The 21,043-nt window shown below is 37.5% G+C and overlaps 1 protein-coding gene across 1 annotated transcript in view; it reads right to left on the bottom strand.

The window, feature by feature from the left end:
* Positions 1-21,043, bottom strand: part of GALNT1 (polypeptide N-acetylgalactosaminyltransferase 1) — a 59,115-nt gene that overhangs the window by 15,281 nt on the left and 22,791 nt on the right. The window contains exons 3-8 of the mRNA XM_030925900.1: positions 19,830-19,996; positions 14,013-14,220; positions 9,491-9,661; positions 7,418-7,535; positions 5,528-5,708; positions 4,404-4,543 (exon numbers count right to left, since the gene is read on the bottom strand). Of these exons, the coding sequence (XP_030781760.1) occupies positions 4,404-4,543; positions 5,528-5,708; positions 7,418-7,535; positions 9,491-9,661; positions 14,013-14,220; positions 19,830-19,996 (985 nt within the window). The remainder of the gene's footprint in view (positions 1-4,403; positions 4,544-5,527; positions 5,709-7,417; positions 7,536-9,490; positions 9,662-14,012; positions 14,221-19,829; positions 19,997-21,043) is intronic.

Raw genomic sequence — 21,043 nt, 5'->3', positions numbered from 1 at the left:
ACACACTTATTCACGTTCTACAGGAACTACAAAAGTCAGAGTTAGCTGAAGCCAGAGGCTCTAAATTATATCTATTACCATAGTCATATTTACATTTTCTGACTTCCCTTTCTGCTCAAAAATCCTACGATTTCAGGTTTCCCTGGACCCTTGAAGCATGGCAAGAGATCTATGAAAGGCTAAATTACTGTTGCTAGCAAAGGAAGGCTGACATGGGTGAAGCTGTGATCAGAAGCATAAGATCCCTGGCTGCACTATGGTGGGTACTCTCAAGAATGACCTCCAATCTAGAAATGACACTTTTAACCTGGAGGATGTGGCCTGGGATTAACGGCGTACAAGGCTTAAGACCAGCTGCTAAGTTAATAAGGCGACAACAAGCAGGCCACAGAGGGTAAATGCTGTGACTTGCCCAGAAGCCAGCTGGCAAGAGGCAGGTAAGACGCAAGCTTGCCTTGGCAGCCATCTACCATGGAGCAGACAAGTGTTTCTTTGTCACACGCCCAAACTGTGGCCCAGCTAACAATGCCTAGGTGTTGTCCAAAATTGGGTCAGCTCAAAAAAAAAAAAAAAAAAAAAAAACAAAACAAAAAAAACCACAACTCATTTTTGGTTCTAAAGACAAGCTGCAGAATGACTGCTAGAAATCTTTCCCTGGTGCACCACTCACCCTGGGCCTTCTTTGACCAGTACGAGGTTATAGCAAAGGAAAACACATTCCCATTAATGAGGCATCGGTGAGAATGAAAGGCTCAAGAAACTCAATGTAGTCCTCACTTGTTTGAAAACAAATTCCTTAAATCACAACAAAGTTCAGAGGTAGGGAGCTCAAGTCAATCCTGAAATAGCCTTAGTAATTGTTAAGGATAAATGCAGAAGTCTGTGCCTGCCCTGGCACTGGAAAAAACACCCGGCCAGATGGCTTCACCAACTCTCCACCATCTGGCTTCCTTCGGGGATCTACTTGCTTTCCCTTATCTTACATTTCTATTTTACATCCTCTTCTCTTTCCCCAATTCCCCCTCACCAACAGCTTCCTCACTCTCAGCCCATAATCTTTGTGTTCAACTGAGGAAACAAGCCACCAGATTAGAAGGTCCTCACACTTCCACCACAAACTGCCAGTGTCCACCTCCAAACCTACAGCTGCCCTGCACTTGTTCCCATTCCCCTATCTTCCTTCCTATGACAAGAGATGACCTCTCTTCTTCCCACCCCCAACCAACAACCTCTACTTGTGTACAGATTTCACCTCCTATCCATCCAAATACACGACTCCTGTTAAACAGACCCCTTCTTTCCTTCTATTCTGGTACATAAACACATAACATAAAATTTACCATCTAAACTGTTTTCAAGTGTACAGTTTAGTACTGTTAAATATACTCATGCTGTTGTAAAATGAATCTCCAGGACTTTTTCATCTTGCAAATGTGAAACTCTAGACCTATGAAGTAACTCTTCTTTACCCCCTTCCCTTAGCCCTGGTAACCTCCATTCCACTTTCTGTTTCTATGAGTTTGACTATTCTAGCTGCCTGAATCATACAGTATTTCTCTTTTGGTGACTGTCTTATGCTTAACGTAATGTCCTCAAGGTTCATCCATGTTGTAGCATGTATCAGAATTTCCTTCCTTTTTTAAGACTGAATAATATTCCATTGTATGTTCTATCAAGATTTACAGCAGTCACTCTGTAGCTTGTCTTTAGAACCAAGAATGAGGAGTTTTTTCCTTTGAACTGACCCAATTTTGGACAATGCCTGTGCATTGGTAGCTGGACCAGAAAGAACGGACACGTGGGGTGCTTCCACTTCTTGGCTATTGTGAATAGTGCTGTTATAAACATATAAGTAAAAATAACTCTTCAGACCCTGCATTCATTTCCTTTGGATACATACCCTGAGGTGGAATTGCTGGATAACATCGTAGTTCTTTTTGAGCATTTTTTTTGAGAAACCTCCATACTGTTTTTAAATAGCAGTTGTACCATTTTACATTCACACCAACAATGCACAAAGGTTCCAATTTTTCAGTATCCTTGCTAACATGTGTCACTGTCTGTCTTTTTTTTGATAGTGGCCATCCTAATGGGTGTTAAGTTGGCTCTTTCTTTTGCATCTTTAAATTTTCTCTTTTGGGTTGCTCATATCAGCATAGTTTTATCTTAATAAACAAATAAAAACCCCTTTAAGCCCATATTCTCCTCCAGCTACCAGCCATTTCTCTTCCCTCTTTTACAACAAAATTTCTTGCAAGATTTGTAAACATTCATCTATGTTGCTTCTTCCATTCTCTCTTGAAAACACGGTTTTTAACAACATCCATGGGAAACTCAACACTGTGAGATAGGCTACTGATAACATTTCCCTAGCCAAATGCAATCACCAATTCTAAGTACTCATCTTCCTCAACTTCTCTGCAGTATTCCATACAGCTCATCACTTCCTCTTTCCTGAAACATCATCTTTCCCTTAGTCTTGGAGACACCACTCTCTAGGTTCTCCTATTTCAATGCCTACTCCTTCTCAATCTTTTTTGCTGATTCCTTCTCATCTCCATGATTTCTAAACTGTGGCGTTCCCTCTGGCATTGTCCTCGGTCTTCTCTCTCATACTTAACATTTTCTCCTCCTCAGATGACCTCATACAGTTTTGTGGCTTTAAAAACCATCCTATATGCTGACAACCTTTAAGTTTACATCTCTATCACAACCTCTCCCCCAAACTGAATATTCTTAAATGTAAAGACCAATTCACATCTTCACTTGGATCTCAAATTTAATGTGTCCCAAACTACACTGTTGATTCCCTTGAGCATGTGCTCTTCCTGTAGGCTTGCCCATCTCAGTAACGGCAGCTTTACAGTGTCTCAAGCTTGACAGAAACCTTACATAATCCTTTACTCTCTTCCTTCCAACAATACACCAGCTCTACTCCTGTTTCCATATAGTTTTTCTCCACATAGCAGACAATGTGATCCTTTTCTAATGGAAGTTTGCTGGTATCTCTCAATGGCTTCCATTTGATTAAGAATAAAATGCAAAATGCAAAGTTCTCACTATAACCTATAAGCTTTATATGATTTGAACCTCACTATGTCTTTGACCTTACCTTCTACTACTCTCCACCTTGTTCACTTTATTCCAGACAACTGGTCTCCCTGCTGTTTCTGGAACACACTAGTACATCATCATCTTAGAAACCTTTAGGCCGGGCGTGGTGGCTCACGCCTATAATCCCAACACTTTGGGAAGCTGAGGCGGGTGGCTCACAAGGTCAGGAGATCGAGACCATCCTTGCTAACACAGTGAAACCCTGTCTCTACTAAAAATACAAAAAATTAGCCGGGCGTGGTGGCAGATGCCTGTGGACCTAGCTGCTCGGGAGGCTGAGGCAGGAGAATGGTATGAACTGGGAGGCGGAGCTTGCAGTGAGCTGAGACAGCGCCACTGCACTCCAGCCTGGGTGACAGAGCGAGACTCCATCTCAAAAAAACAAAAACCAGAAATCTTTATACTTGTTCTTTCTTGTGTCCAGAATACTCCTTCCCTAAAAATTCATATGACCTGCTCATTCACTTTCTTCAGATCTCTGCTCAAAATCACCTTGACAGGACTCTTTCAACTTCTTTATTCTTTCAACTTCCTTACATAAAACAGTACTACTACCCATGCTTACTTGCCAGTCATTCTCTATCTCTTCTGCCCTTATTACCACCTGACATACTGTGTGCCTTTCATAATCTATCTTACTCGTGGACTGTAAGATCAACAAGAGCAGGATCTTTGCTTTACTTATTGCTGTATTCCTAGTACTTAAAATAGTACTTGTCATATACTAGCTACTCAAATATTTGTTGAATGAATGAAAGGACTGAAGAAGTGACAATCTTCTTCAGAGTGGGAGGCCACTTTTCCTGAGATTTAGTCCTGGGATAGGCCTGGTTTTGGCCCTGTCTACACATATCATTATTTCCTGCTGTGATTTATAAAAGGAAATCTTGTCCTTCTATTGATTTCTATCGCAAAAAGGTTGGATTTTTTCCCTACTTGGCTTCATGTTTTTTTCTAAAAGCCATCTTATAATTACAAGTTCACAAAGACCTGCAAGGAGTCTTTTTTTTTTTTTTAATATATATATACAGATTTTACGGATTCACAATTGCAGATGGTACAGTCTGTTTAGGAAACACATCACTATACACAGAATAGGGAAAAACAGACTCCACAGTACACAGCTTATCTCCAGATGCATCAACTCAGTGGAAATCAACTTTTAGGAAGGAGGAATGGGAAAAAGAATATTGTTTAGACTTTCCTTATTGGAAGTTTAACTTCTATTTTTTTTTTTTATAAAAAAGTAAGAACATAATAACCACATAGAATATATATATATTTCTTACCTCTCCCAATGAGAAATAGTGACGTGGAATTTGAGAATCAGGATATATATTCTCTAGGTACCAAGAAAAAGGTTTGCATTGTAGTTTGTGTCTTAGACCAACTCTTGATGATATATCTCCATAATCTACCTTTGTAACACCTGTTGAAATAATTGACTCTGAATTATTAGTGTGGTTTTAGGTAACACATGTTTATTACTGAATCTAATAAGCCAGATGAATGAGAACAGTGGTATCAGTTGGGTGATATGTGACTATACCAAGTGAGACACTATGAATCCACCAAAAGTATAAAGCAAGGAAAAGACATTAACATGTGTTTTAATTTTTCAAAGAAAAATGACATTTATGTGAGAATGAAATATAAGTGATATGGGAGCAGTAAACTTCAATATATGTTAAGGCACAAACAAAAAAATCAAGGTCTATTTTGCTCAAATATTAAACAGAGCAATTGTTTGCAGTCAGGCTTCTCTCACACAACTCACTGAATTGTTCACTCTGCCACTTGACAGTCTTGCAGTAACTAAAAAATAAGGATGGACTAGTAACAATGTCAGGCCGACTTATAGCTGATGGAACAACTCTTCCTACAAAAGTCTGAATAGCAAAGTTCCTGGAAAGAAGGCTCTTGTGACATGTTCTGGGCTCTCGGTGGCCTTGTGATACTTGATGAAAGCCTCCTATGACAGCATCGAGGGGCTGCTTATAGAGAATGCTTATGACCCACTGCAAAAACAGTGGTTTTGTTATGTTGAATGAAAACTCCAAGAATCAAGAAAAAGTCATGCAAGCTAGAAAAATAGCTGAAAATTTAACAAGATGAAACTTCACAGGAATAAATATTAAATGTTGTGGTTAGGTTTTTAAAAAAATAGAACATCTGTAAAATCTGGGCTAGCAACACTGACCTGGATAATTTACTACTGTTAATTATGTATTATTCTAGGCATTCTGCCAAGCACTTTCTATACTGTGTGTGATTTCATTCATTCCTTACAATAACCTTACGAGGTAGGTGTTCACCTCTGCTCAAAGCTTCACTTCCATGCTTCTTAATTCTCCTCCAGCATCAGGGTCAAGAAAGGTACAGTCTTGTATTTCTAATGCAAAACAATGCTAACCTGGAGAAATTATATAGAAGAAATTCTTGAATTCATCCATCCACACTTCTGCAAGTCGTCTGTTATTTTTATTGATAATCTGCCCTGTGCCTCCTGGAAACGTATAAGGTGTAGCTTTCCGAAACACATGTCCAACATGTGAGCATGTAACAATTTCCAACGTTCCTCCACACTGCCAAATCTGAAAACAGCAGAGATGACCGTAAGATGTAGCTGAGTAATCAGGAAATGTTCACTTTAGTTTTCCCATAGCATTTTTCTTTTCAATTAAATAGGGGTTTGGCTTTTGTTTAAACTTAAATGGAACATATTGTAGTTACTGGTAAAAAGCTTCCAAAGTACCTCCATACTACCAAATCTGAAAATAACAGCTAAGACCATACATGACATTGATAGTTTAAAAAAAAAAAGTGTTGACATCTATTGGGTTCCACAGTTGGAATTTCGCAATATCAGGGGCACATGGTGGGCTCTGACTGTAGGGTTACGTTACAAAGTCAGTGCTTCCTCAAGAGAAACATTTCTCTAATTTAGGTTCTGATCAAACCAAAAGTTGAAGACTAAAACAAAGAAAACATAGGTTACAGGCTAAATACAGAAAAGACATGAGATCTAGAGCAGTGTTCTTCTAACTGCAGACCATTATTCCTAAGAGAATCATACATTCAAATTGATGAATTGCAACCCGTACTTGTTAACAAGGACATACTGTTTCACAAAATGTTTAAATTTTATGTTTTGTGTGTACAGAGTATATAATGTATTAATGTGATTCATGGTTAAAAGCAACCACCAAACAAAACCTGACCATGGAGTAGCCAGCCAGATTTTCATCTGTTCACCCCTTTCCAAACCTGTGTCACGGCTTATACATGAAACCAAACCTATGAATCTAAACTAGATCCATTGTAAGTTCTTCAGTGAGACAGTAAAAGCATGTTTTGTTGTGTTTGTTAGAACAATAAAAACAAAAAAAGGGGTAAAAGAAAGATGATCAAGTATGTGCTTACATCCTTAATTTAATGAAATCCTTCTGTTCCTTTCAAAATATATTCCCCCAACCAAGTTAAAACTCTCATAACTCTTTACAATTAAAATAACATTTTGGAAAGTTCTGATTTTGTTAAATATTCAGTGTTCCTACCTTCAAGTTTTCCCAGGATCATAAAGTGTTAGAGCTGGATAGGATCTCCAAGATGATCTAGAGTCCAACCCTCTCTTTGACAAGAAGGCAAAGCGATTCACTGGGAACAAAGTGAGCTCACTGGTTCAGATTACAGTACACGTCAGTGTGACTTCCACTATAATAAGTTACGTGTCTAAAGTTGGTTATTTTCAAAAATATGCAATGCCATTTAAATGATATGTTGATTCTAGTGAACATGAAATGGAAAGACTTTATATGTAGACTGGGTTAAATCAATTTAGAGTCATTTTAGAATTCTTTTGCGTTTTTCTTTTTATTGAAAAATATAAAGCTGGTAAAGTGACTAGGTTTTATATAGAAAAGTTTTCACACTAAAAAGCATATTACAAAATGTGAAATTTATGTTTTTGAGAGTAAAGTACCAAAGTAGCATATTCAAACTACATATTAGTTTTTAGAGCTTAAATTACTTCCTTGAAAATAATAAAAATTAAAAACAACTAGGGAATCTTGTGTAAGTTTTATAGCTGGACTTCAAAGGTAACGAAATTATTTGCTTCAATAGTTTATAATGAACCCTTAATATCAGTCTTTTTTATGGACCGAAGGTTCTGAAGTTACATTAAACTTGTATTAAATTCAATTTTTATTTTTTATATAGGGATACATGAATAATCAAAGCACATCTATACTTGAGGTTAAATAAAAGATTAATTTTTTTGAAGGGATTGAAGGGAACTTACCCTAAAGGAAATTTCTAGGTTTTCTCCTCCCCAAATATCCATTCCAGCATCATATGTTCCAATTTCCTGAAAGTAATCTCTGTCTATTGAAAAAAGGCCTCCTGCCATGGTAGGTGTTCTGAAATTCAATAACGCTATACCATTAGCAATTTAAAATTTACAATCAGCTTTTGTTTTTAAAAGCAGTTTCATAACTATTTATAACTACTGAGTAAGTACTTATTCTCACACTCTTCATAAACTTTCACAGGCCCTAGGGGTTTTCTGTGTTTTATGCTGTTATTTGGTCTTCAGACATGACCTGCACCGTGGTCATGCTTCTGCCCAGACATCCCTCTCTGTCACAGTTCTAAGAGTACTTTCTATCTTTCTTGGCTTGGTCCTCAGGTCCTGAGTTTAGATCTCAAACTCCTTAAATTAAAGCTATTCCTCACAATCCTCTCCATCTGACTGTGCACCCACTCCATGGATCCTGGTAACTTCAAGGCAGTTGACTATATTAACCAAGCAGATTCAGGTTAGAGTTACCATGCCACATTCTAAAGGGTGGCAAATATTTTAAACACATAAGATAAACAGGATGGAAACAATGAGGTCTTTTCCCAATACCCACAAGAAATCTTTAAGGACAGGAGACAAAATATAGAATAAAATCAGTATGTTCCTTCCTGACTGTATGGTATTTCTGCAAAAGAGGAGCCTAATTCATCAAAATGGGCTCAGGTAGGCAAAGGGAGTGGGAACATGTGAAATTGAGCAGAAAAATGATTAAGAAATGAAGGAAGATTTAAATAAATGAGTATCAGCCCATTTGATTTTTATAAAGAACAAGTATGGAGAAAAAGTGAACTCCAACCAGGAGAAAAAATAATTAAGTTACAAGGACCAAAGATACCACGAAAACTGTATTTTAAGATGAACCCTAAAATGTACTCATTGCCTTTCTAGAGGAAACAGTTGTTTCAAAAAAAGGTTTGCACTTATTTTGATTTTAGGAGAAAAAAAGAATGAGAAAAGGGTTTAAAAGAAACAGCCCAAAATTCAGAATTATCATTTAATACAGGGGTTTCTTGACCTGAGTTTTTTGTGTGCTAAATCTTCTGTATGTACATGTGCATTTTTCTCCATTAGAGAAGACCCATAGCTTTCACCAGATTTTCAAAAAAGTTTGCCATCTTTGAAATGTTTAGGAACCCCTGATTTAGATAGTGAATTGCACTAACAGCTAAAGAGAAGAAAAGTCCCTTGCACTACTAAGAACTCAGGCTAAGGAAAATAGCACATAGTCAGTGGAAAATTTCTTCAGTATTGCCAGAACTGGACTTGAATTCAAGGGAAGGCAGATGCAGGAGGCCCAAAAACAGAAGACAGCTGAAGCCTGGTTCTGAAGGAACTCTTAATACAGAAGTAGCAGGTTGATATAATTGGGATAAATTTTAGGATGGCTCAGAAGAGCTCAAAGGTCTCAATTTCATGTTCTAAAAAGAGCATGAGGATTTTTATTCCATCCTGAAAAAAAAAATCTATATATGACCAAGTAGAGAAAAAAAATCAGAAAATAAATGGATTAATGAATTTTTTTATACTTTGTGTCAATTCTAGCTATTTTTAGGTTTGATACAAGCTTTTCTAACTTTACCAGTCAATAACTCATCCAGATGGTACAAGTCTGAATTTAAAATCTCACATTATAATGCAAGGACCCAGTTTTAGGTAATAGTTTTCACATACTGACACAATTAATTAAGCTAAGTATTATTATCCTTAATAACTGAATTAAAGAATAGATGTGACTTACACATTTGCAAAATGTTCATAAAGGAATGAAAAAACATGCATGTCATCATTTCTCATGTGCACTAGATTTACAGAGTAAGTAAAAATTTCTAATTTTATTAGAGGAGAAATGCTTCTTTATAACACTCACATATGTGAAAGATGGCTCTTAACTACCATAAGGTATACGAATGCTTCATGTTTCTCAAAATACACTTATCCATTTGATATGATTCCCAAAGCTCCACAACCTTCTGCCAATGACACTTTAGGGAAAATGTTTGACAAATTAATTACCTGACAGGAAGAGTCCGATCACCTTTCCTTCTGTCCATTTCTCTTTGGGGAACAGGATACCAGCGAAAATTGAGCTTCCAGTTGAACCCACCATAGGTCATATCAGAGCCTGCCATGTACTCAAAAGTATCATCGCTGATCACATCGATGATAGGACACACCACTGTTCTCCTGATGTCATAAAAGCAAGTTAAAAAATCTTTCAAAACATTCCTGTTTAATGCCAACTATAGAACAACTGTATAGTAAGTGTTTTTACTTTTTTCCCCCTTGTGACAGGGTATCACTCTGTCACCCAGGCTGGAATGCAGTAGTGCAATCAGGGCCCACTGCAGCCTCGACCTCCTCAAATGGTCTTCCCACCTCAGCTTCCTGAGTAGCTGGGACCTCAGGTACATAACACCACACTCAACTAATTAAAAGAATTTTTTTTTTTGGGTAGAGACGAGGTCTTCCTATGTTGCCCAGGCTGGTCTTGAACTCCTGGGCTCAAGGGGTCCTCCTACTTCAGCCTCTCAAAGTACTGGGATTACAAGCATGAACCACTGCACCTGGGCCTAAGTGTTTTTAAAATAAAACTACATTCTATAATGTTACAGGCAATGGTGAAAACTTTCATGCTCTATCTCACATCAAACTAGCGTCATAATTATTTACTGGTTGATAATCCCTCCCCTTTTCATTCATACTCCTATATTGTCTTAAAAAGAAGCATATTTTTGTTTTTTATATTTAAGTCTTTAATCCTCAAGGGACTGATTTTAACTATGATATACAGCAAGTATCCAACTTCATTTATTTCTTCTATGGATAACCAATTGTTCCACCACTATTTATGTAATGGTCCCTTTTCCTTCTGCCATAACTATGAGTGCCTGTTCTGCCATAAATGAAGATTATATACAAAAATGAGCGGTTTCTAGAACCTACCCTGTTTCACTAGTCTCTTTGTGAATTCCTGCATCAACATACCACTGCTGTAATTAACACAGCTTTAAAATAAGTCTTGATGCCTAGTAGGGTAAGCACCCTTAGATCTGATTCTTCTTCAGAAGCATCCCAACTATTTTTTTTTTTTTTTTTTTACAGTTCCATATTAATGCTAGAATCAGCCTGTACAGTCTCTCAAACAAAATTCTGTGAAGATTTCAATTGGAAATGCACTGAATTTATATATGAATTTGGGTAGAACTGATACTCTTATGATACTGACTTTCCTATCCATGAACACCACCTCTCTCTCAAGATTTTTTTGTGAATTTCAGTCAGTCTCAGTAAACATATTCCTAGGTGTAGTCTATGACTTCCACTGCTATTACGAATGGTATCTTTTCTTTTTACATTATATTTTCTAAGTATTCCTTGTTGGTGTGAAATAAACTTTTCTTTTTTTGGAGATGGAGTCTCACTCCTGTTGCCCAGGCTAGAGGGCAGTGGTGCAATCCTGGCTCACTGCAGCCTTGATTTCCTGAGTTCAAGTGATCCTCCCGCCTCAGCCTCCCAAGTAGTTGGGACTATAGGCAGGAGCCACCATGAATGGCTAATTTTTTGTATTTTTAGTAGAGATGGGGTTTCGCCATGTTGGCCAGGCTGGTCTCAAACTCCTGGGTTCAAATGATCTGCCCACCTTGGTCTCCCAAAGAGCTGGGATTACAGGCATGAGCCACTGCACCAGCCTGAACTTTTCTATAGCAATCTCATGTTTGGCGACATTGCTAAATTCTTATTGTTTCTATTATTTTATGTACCAGATTCATTTTCTTCACAAACACATATATAATTGACAACAATGCTTTTCCTTTTTCCAATAAATAAATGTTCTTTATTTATTGTAGTACAGCAAAACCTACGGAAGACTTCTAATAATACCTGAAGTCTTGAAGTGATTGAGGGCATTAACATCTTGTTCCACATCTTTTTAAAAAATGCTTTCAATATTTCTCCATTAACATGATTTCTGCTTGCAAAGGCTTTTTTTTTTTTTAAAGCTGTCCTTTCTTGAATTCAACTTCCACTGTGTAATAGTTTGCTAAGTATTTTCTAATAATAAATTCATGTTAAATTTCAGTGAACCCTTTTTCAGTATCTATGGGAGTGATCAGAGGTGTTTAATAAGTTTGTAATCACAGTTTTAAAAATACATTAATGGGATGTATTAAATGAATTAGTTTTGTAATATTATGCTAAACCAAGCAGGCATGATATCATGATATGTTTTTTTTTTTTTTTTTTTTTTTTTTTTTTTTTTTTTTTTTGAGGCGGAGTCTCGCTCTGTCGCCCGGACTGGAGTGCAGTGGCCGGATCTCAGCTCACTGCAAGCTCCGCCTCCCAGGTTTACGCCATTCTCCTGCCTCAGCCTCCCGAGTAGCTGAGACTACAGGCGCCCGCCACCTCGCCCGGCTAGTTTTTTTTTTTTTGTATTTTTTAGTAGAGACGAGGTTTCACCGTGTTAGCCAGGATGGTCTTGATCTCCTGACCTCGTGATCCGCCCGTCTCGGCCTCCCAAAGTGCTGGGATTACAGGCTTGAGCCACCGCGCCCGGCCCATGATATGTTTTTTACACGTGTGTGTGTGTACTGCTGGTTCAGTTTGCTGGTATTGTGAGATTTTTGCACTAGCATTCATGAACAGGTTTGCCCTGTAATTTTCCTTGTAGTATTTTCTGGTTTTCATATCACAGTTATACCAGCCTCATAAAAAGAGTTTTGTTCATTCCTTTTCTATATTGTTTACAAATTCTTAGGGAAGATTTGTTTCCCCTCTGCCATTGCATACCAAGGTTGAGACAGCAAGTTTTCTCTGATGTGGTGGGATTTATTTTTCATTCTTGCCTTATACTAAGATACAGCTTTATACAGGTGTTTGCTATTAACCTTCTCACCTGAGGCAGGTCCTAGGTTTTTGTCTCCTATCCTTCCATCTTATTTGTCTCTCAAGGCAGAAGCTTAGTGTCCCCAAAGTTCAGCAGAAACCCTACCAGTGAAAGCTGGCTTTAGTGTTTGGACTGCACATTTGCTCTCACTTCTTTTCAAGATCTGCAAATTTCTTACTTTTGTGCCAACTCAATGATGCATTTAAAATGTGTTTGGCCTTTTATCCAGCTTTTTCAGTTGGAAAAGTTATTCAGAATATCGAGTCCACCATACAGCCCAAACGGGAAGTCACTGTGGTTGCTATTTCCGCTGATTCCCTTCCATACTTCTGTCATCACCTCATCTTGCTTTCTCTCTATGGGTTATGTATTATCTTCAGGCAAGCAAATATTCCCTAAAACAGTCATCTATTATTTAAAGAAAAGAATTTACAGGGATATCCTATTCTTTTGATTCTTCAGGGAATGTTTTTTTTTTCTAAAGCTGCTCTACTTTCCCAGTGACTGGCCCAATGCTGAGTTTTCCTATTTATTCATCTTCCGGAAAAAAATGTAGATCCAGCATTTGCTATCAAATAGAATAGATGCTGTGGCTTTAGCTCCCACCGTGCTCCACTTGATTAGTAAAAGTTCACTCCACTAAAATCTAAACTTAAATGTTAACAAGGATAGTCTCTACCTCAAATCACAATGACAAGCAGAAATTCAACCAACATATATCTAGCAGACTGAAGTCAAGTTCTCTCCTGATGCAAAAGAACTAAGTCAGAAATAAGGAGTTATTTGAAAAATGTGTAACATGAAAAACTATAACCATAGGTGTTCATGACACCACTATTCTTCCTGTGTTATCCAAGATTATGGTGCTTTCCATATAAAATTAAGCATTTCGGGACACAATGTGCTTCTCTCCATTCTCTTCTACTTCTTGCTGCACTACAAGTTGAGAGGATCTGCCTGCTCCAGCGTTAGCTTTAGAGAGCAAGGACAAGTGAAGGGTTTTTTTTTTTGTTTTTTGTTTTTCTGTTTTTTTGTTTTTTTTTTTGAGACGGAGTCTCGCTCTGTCACCCAGGCTGGAGTGCAGTGGCCGGATCTCAGCTCACTGCAAGCTCCGCCCCCTGGGTTTACGCCATTCTCCTGCCTCAGCCTCCCAAGTAGCTGGGACTACAGGTGCCCGCCACCTCGCCCGGCTAGTTTTTTGTATTTTTTTAGTAGAGACGGGGTTTCAGCGTATTAGCCAGGATGGTCTCGATCTGCTGACCTTGTGATCCGCCCGTCTCGGCCTCCCAAAGTGCTGGCATTACAGGCTTGAGCCACCGTGCCCGGCCCAAGTGAAGGGTTTTATGCTGTCTTCCCTGAGGTCACTGTCTATCTGTTCTGCTCCAGCTTGGTGAACAGAGCATATAGTATACATTCCAACGACATGCTTCCTAATCACTCCCTATTAGCACGACAGTCTGCAAACATTCATGCCAGGCTTCAGAATGTGGTCTTCTGGATGTTTTCTTTAGAGTCCTTTACACAGATATTTTAAAGCAAACTTAGGAGGAAATTACTTTTATATTTATTTAAAAATATAGAATTTGGCAATTCACCAGATAGTTTAGGACAAATGTACTAAAAACAAACTTACAGACACCAGAAAATTACCTGTCATGTTTGATCCTGGCCAAGAGAGGCTCCAGCCATCCCACTGTACACTCACAATGGGCATCCAGGAAGGTGATCACTTGGCCTTTAGACACAGCAGCTCCTTTTAATCTAGCTCTAATCAATCCAGAACGTTGTTCCATTCGAATTACATGAACTGGTACTTTTAGTTTTTTCACATAACTCTCTAAAGGCCTTTTCAAGAAGTCTGGAAAATGAACAAAACAAAATATGAAAACAGGTGTGGCCTGGTGCTATTCAGATTAAAGTAATTTTGATTTGGAATATTTATTCAACATACCCTTACTGAACACTCTCAGCAAGGCTCCCTGACTCACAAACCCATTTTGCTAAAGGAAGCCTTTATATTTCCCGAGAGAATGGACTAGAGCTGCCTCTATTTTATTACATGCAGAATTAGGAGAGTGCCTTTGGGATCAGACTTAACCAAGGATAGGAATGCTCCTACGTTTCACTAAGTAACTCTGTCAGACTCAATTCTTTTCCTAATCATGCTTAGGGATCAGCAATACAAAGAAGGCATTAAATCCAGACCTCAACAGAGAGAAGACACAGAATATGTAATATGTAGAGTTCAGAAAATTGTGAAAGCAGAAACAAACTGTCTTGTTGATTACCATAGTCTTTGACGACGCATTTTTTTTTTTTTTTTTTTTTTTTTTAAATCAGGAGGCAGAAAGTGAGGTAATGCTTGGAAAAGAAATGCTGGACTGTTAACTGCAAGGCCAAATAGAGATCCTTAAACCGACAATTAGGTGTTAAGAAAAAAAGTTTAAAAAGGAAAGGGCAACTGAAGAAGAGAAGAGAAAAAGGGGGCAACAGGGGAAAGGGAGAGTATGTGGGTGTATGAAATCAATAAATATCCTGGAGAGTTCAGATAAGAGGTTATGCTCCTCAGGACACAGGCAAGCATATAGGATAAGGCAAACCTTTCCTCCAAAGTTCACAACTGACTTTAAAAAGCAGAAAAGGTGCAACTTCCTCAAAGCAAAGAGAAAGTATTTTTTAGATCAGGTAGGTTTACAGAATTTATGCTAGAGAAGCTATTGGTGGTAATATGGCCAAATGCCTTTCCAACTAGTCACCATACAGTAAGTATGAGGATAATCTCTCTAGGGAAGAAAATATTTGAGATGAAACTACTGGGACCCCTAGAGAGATTATCCTTACATCTATTAATTAAATACTAAAAGTAGAGATCCAAAAGGCGTCCTGCATAGTGAGGTGGAAAAGACAAATGGGAGTAAAATGATTCTTGCCTATTTGACTCAACAAGACAAAATGACTCAATAATGAAACAATCAGGGATATAAAAGCTGTAAAAGAGAAAGGCCTGTGTGTCCCACTGCACCAAAACACTGATCTTTCCCATTTCTGTTAATATATTTTCTAATATTTGAGCTAAAAAGTTACCTGAAAGATATCACTGTGATTTTATGAACCAAGTCTTAGGGTCAAAAGGATCTAACTTGATTCTGAGTAAAAAGGTAAAGGTAGTGCCAATCCCAGAGAAGAACAACATTTTGTGGTACCTATTAACATTTTGTGTCTGTTTAGCACAATGCTAACATATGTAATGCTAGTCTCATTATGTATTTTATCTCATTTAATGCTCACAACGATCCTATGAGGTTAAGTGTTATTATGCATACTTTAGAAATGAAAATCTAAGGCTCAGCATATTACATGAATTTGATTAAGGTGATACAGCTTGGTAAGGGATGGATCCAAGATTCAAACCCAGGTCAGCCTGACTTTAAAGCCCATCTTTTTATCTACAACAAGAGAATCCTAGAAGGGAACTCTATAGAGAGAACAATTCAGGTCTGTGGAAGCACCTGATCAAGCGCAAATTTAAAATACTTTGTATCCAGAATTTGATAGAATTTCATGCAGTAGAGTATAAGATATAATCTAGTACCTTAGATCAATCAAGACTGGGTGTGTCATAAACAATGTGTCTCCCAACAAGTTTTTCCAAAAATATCAGTTTAAAATGTTTCTTCAGAACTAAAGCAATCTAGTCCCCAAGTCCCACATGTCTTTGAAAGCTATACTATCTTGTTTATGAACAAAATTTAAAAAAAGATGCATGATTCTGTGGTCTGGTAACTCACAAAATTTGTTCTTCCACAAATTTTCTTGGCATCTTTGTTTGACATCTTTGTGGCTTTCACACAATAACATCAGGATACAGGTGTCTTCTTTTCAGTCAATATAGAATTATGGACTCAGGGCTAGGTGGGGGATTAGGAACTATCCAAGTCTCATTTTACAAAAATGAAGCCATGAGTTAAGAGATTATAGTTAGAAGCTACTATTACATCTAAAAACAAGGGAGAATCTTCTTACTAGGACATCTTTATAACTATTGGCCTATAAATAGATCCCTATGCATTTCTCAGGGTATGAGGTTGTCAGAGAGTGTGAACATCAGGGAAAAATTTCACTGTTCACAGCAATGCCTGAGAAATATTAGCCAAAACTCTAAAGAGTAGTAGGGAAGAATAAGGAAATCAGAGTCTAATAAATCTGACGCCTAACCTCTACTAAATATAAACCTCTGCTTTTTGTATAAAATGAAAAAATAATAGTCTTCTCAGATTAGAAACATTACATAAATTCTAAGTCTTAAGATAACTTTCTGAGATGAAAATTACATAACTTCTGACATAAACTAGGGATTCGTCCAAATTCTGACTTCATTACAGATCCTGTAACAGTAAAGTTGCACCAGAAGCAATCAGAAGTGAGGTACACAGCAGTTAAGAGGTCAGGCTCTGGATTTATACAGGGTTTGGATACTCATCTACCATGCTAAGCCTTATTTTCCTCATCAATAAAACAGAAATAATTACAGCACCTACTTCATACTTTTTTAATAGAGTTACTCAGCAGGTTAACCTGAAATCAAGTATTCAGAGGCCATGGGCACACTATCTATGCTATACAACCCAATTACGAAGTTTGCACAGAAAAGAAGTAAATGTGACGATTAAATGTACCAGCATACATTATTCTTTCACCCATTCATTATATAATTCTAGACTGTTGTTATGTACAGGCACTGTGGGAAGTGAGGTGATAATGGTGAGCCAACAGACCTGACAAAGTATACAGTCTATTGGGGGAAGATACCTATTAAACAGACAAATAAATAATTCAAACCCTGGTTAGGGCTGCAGAGGGGTAGAGTGTTATGAGATGTTTTCAGAGAGACATGAAAGGTCTGGAGAGGTCAAGAAAGGCCTCTCTAAATATATCACATCTGAGCTGAACTCTGATGGATGGATGATTCAATGTTGACAACGCTGGGGAGATAGATGGTGGAGACGAATGTTCCCTACAGAACAATGTTCCAGGGAGAGGGAATAGAATCAGTACAAGTGAAGGCCCTGAGATAGGAAGATGATACTCTTTAACAAACTGAAAGAAGAAAATTGGACAGTGGGAATAAGTATGGGAATGGTTCAAGATGTGACTGGAGTTGCCAGGTGTGGCCAGGTCATACAAGCCTTAGTGGAGGGGTTTAAATCATGGAAGTGAAATGATCAGATTTGCATGCTTTAAAAAAGCTCACTCTGGAGGCACCATGATGAACATCTAGATGGGAGGGGGTAAGAGTATATGGGGGCATTAGTTTGACTTGTTACTCTATTTCCACATCCAGGTGAGAAATGATGGTGCCTTGGATGTGTCTCATGAATAGGAAAAAAAGCAGATTTAAAGAGTTACATAAAAGCAAAGAGGTTGCTCTGGTTTCTGGGTCTAACAATTACGACTTAAACAATGGAGCCAAAGAAAAACACATTAGATGATTCTCAACCTGGAAAGCAAGACTGCAAATTATAACCACAAAAACAAAGATCTAGTGTCTCCCAGATATCAGAAATGGTAACCTGGATATTTGAGGCTTCCAAGGCAGGAAGATAAAGGAGAAACACAACCCTCAGCAGGGACTCTGGAGCGGCACTCCAGGACCCCACCTAGAGACTAAGCCTCAGGTGGAGCAGTGAGGTAGACACCTGCTCACAACAGTTTCCTCTCACAGATGTACACAGACTGGGGTGTTAGGTGAGGTCTGCATGAGGGGAAGGAAAGACAGAACTGGTATAGGTGAGTTTCTCTGTCACTTGTTGTGGGACTCTGCACCTTTTAAATTAGGCCATATCCTATAAAAATTTATTATTCTACACAGCCTTCTTGGGCATTCACAGAACAAGAGAAAAACAAAGGAGGAAATGAAAAAATAATCAATTTTATCTCAGGTTAAGTATCTCTTCTGGAAGAATATATTTAATCCAGCAAATATTAACATATAAGTAAACCAAGCACAAGTCATTTGCAGGATGTCTGTATATATTCCTCCTTATATTAACTTAGGTTAATTTTCTTACAGAGGAATTAACTCCTAGCAAGTAGATTATCCACATGAGGTTTATACTTCTGTTGTCAACAATTCTTTCTTTATGTGTGGTATTCTTAACAGCTCTTATTCCTTTTGACATGTAATTATGTCATGTATTATACTATTTAAATGTCTTGTGTGATTATAAACTATCTCTTTAATTTGATTAAAAAGGTTAGATATAAGCTAATTTAAAAGGTAGGATTTATCTTATTCTTCATTTGCATCTGTATAATCTGGCAAAGTAACAAGATTTAAATAGTTTTTATTGCACTAATTACTCCAAATAATTGATATTTGACATGAATAAACTTAATTTCTATTAAATGCATGTATTCAGTGTGGGCACAGGAAGGAGAAAGTATGATACTTAACTAAATCATAGCAGATGCAACGGGAGAATAGGCAAGAAAGTTGAAGATACTAGCAAAAGAGGTTAAAATGGTAGATCATTTAAGGCTGATGAAGAAAAGAAGTAGGAAATTATTTTCTGTAGCTCTAAATTTTTCTCATGTGAACACAGGAACATTGGTGGAACACATGACACCAATGATTCCTACAGAGATGAGATATGAATAAGAAAATTAGGAAATGCTGGGTATCTAAGTTAAGCTAGTTTCTTTACTGATGGACTAAGTGGAGCCTTTTCTATATGGTACTCTGTAGTGTGAAATCTCTAGTAAGGATTCAGAATATATAATATTGACCCAGGCACCTTTCATTAATATGTCCTTTCCCAAAGAGTATTTCATGCAATAGTTTGGGATATTTTAGGCTTGTGAAAAATTCTGAGATTCCTAGAAGGACATGTAGGCAACAGTCGGTAGAGATTTATTATGAGAGTCATATTACATCCTACCTTTTCATCCTTCCTAACCCTTTTATGTACCTAGCTATAGATCATTCCTGAAACTCAGAAATGGAGAAAATAGGGAAATCTAAGAAAAATCTGGAGAACAAAGGTTCACCCAGCTAAGGCTCCATCTTGCTGTCAGAGATATTTCCTACTAAACATAGAACTACATTTCTCCATTCATGGATGTAAGCAGAATCCAGTCTCTCTCTACTGACTCAGTCCTGCAGCTTCCCACAGAGAAAATCCTAACAAAATGATGAGTTTTTTCACTGTCCTGCATAATAGTTTATGTTATATAGCATTATTTCCTTTTGAAACAAGATTAAGATGCAATACACATCAAATGTTAATTAAATATTTTAAGTCTCACAAGAGTGTACTTTTTTACGTATGTGAATGAATCCAAATGCCGTATTTTTGGGATAAATTAGAATTTTGTATAAAATTATTAGGTTAAAAATTATAGCAACTAGCTTTAACCGTTAGTGACAAAAGGTGTAGCAAATTATTGGCATTAAAATTTAAAATTTACCTCTTTCACTGGCATCATCTACTAGAACAATTTCTTCTATCATGTGTCTTGGTGAGCGATTAATGACACTATGGACAGTTCGCAGAAGTGTGCTCCAAGCCTCATTGTGGAAAACAATCACCACACTTGTTGTAGGAAGATTATCTGGATACACCTTTGTTTTACACCTAGAGACAAAGCAAATGCCTTTATAAAAAGTGACTGTTAAGATTGCATAATAAAGGAATCTGGACTAGAAGGGGTGATAGAACAATAAAAGCAGTTTGCTCTAGGGGTGGGATCCTTGGTACCTTTTTATTTAAGTCTTGGTTAATGTTACATGTTTAATAAATAGCACCTATTTAAAATGATATAGATTAAAATTATTTCAAAAATGTCATTTATATTCTTAAAATTAGGTACTTCCTCCTGATGAATGTTTTCAGGTGATTCACTTTAATAGAGAATGAAATAAAGCTATCTACCCAAAACTGACTGTACTTCAAGGACCCTATTAGACAAAAAAATCAGAACCACTGGAGTTTACATAGTTTAATAATCTAAACAAAAATATGTCTTCCACAAAAGAAGATAAATATTTAGTGAGTACCTATCATGTACCAGGCTCTTAATCTTCCTAGTCATTCTGTAAGACAGATGTGTGCAGCCACATTTCACAGATGAGAAACAGGGCAGGGATAGCGAGGAGGCAGCAGAATCTGACTGAAGACTCCACAGCCCATGCCCTGCTGCTCCAATTCTTGATGCTGCCACCTCCACAATTAAATATCAACATGTATCTTGTTCAGTAAAGACTATTTATGCCTGAGCATGCAATCATCAGAAATACCAAACACACTCAAAAGATACGCACACAAAATCCACACAATAATTGTGTTTCTAGCACTTTGTTAGGCAACATGGTCTCTTTTTTCAACCTTGTTAGCTAGATGAAATTACTAGATAACAGCCTATTAGAGAAAGTAACAGCGTAGGTAACCTGAGATCAAGAGATGTGCTTTAGAACATAAGCCCGCTCTAAACAGTGCATATATAATTCTCTCCCAGGTATCCCCAATTCTAACAGTTGCTCCACCCTCCTCTTTCTTCCTTTATTCCCTGCTCTCTCTCAAGCTCCTCAAACTTTCCACTCCCCAGTCTCAACTGTAATCGCCTGTCAGTGGGAGTGGAAAAAGGGAAGGATGGGGAGGAAATGAAGAAAACACAAACAAGAC

The sequence above is a fragment of the Rhinopithecus roxellana genome, chromosome 21 (assembly GCF_007565055.1).
Source record: "Rhinopithecus roxellana isolate Shanxi Qingling chromosome 21, ASM756505v1, whole genome shotgun sequence".
Taxonomy (NCBI): Eukaryota; Metazoa; Chordata; class Mammalia; order Primates; family Cercopithecidae; genus Rhinopithecus; species Rhinopithecus roxellana.
The sequence above is the reverse complement of the archived record's forward strand: the minus strand, read 5'-3'. Positions and strand labels throughout refer to the sequence as shown.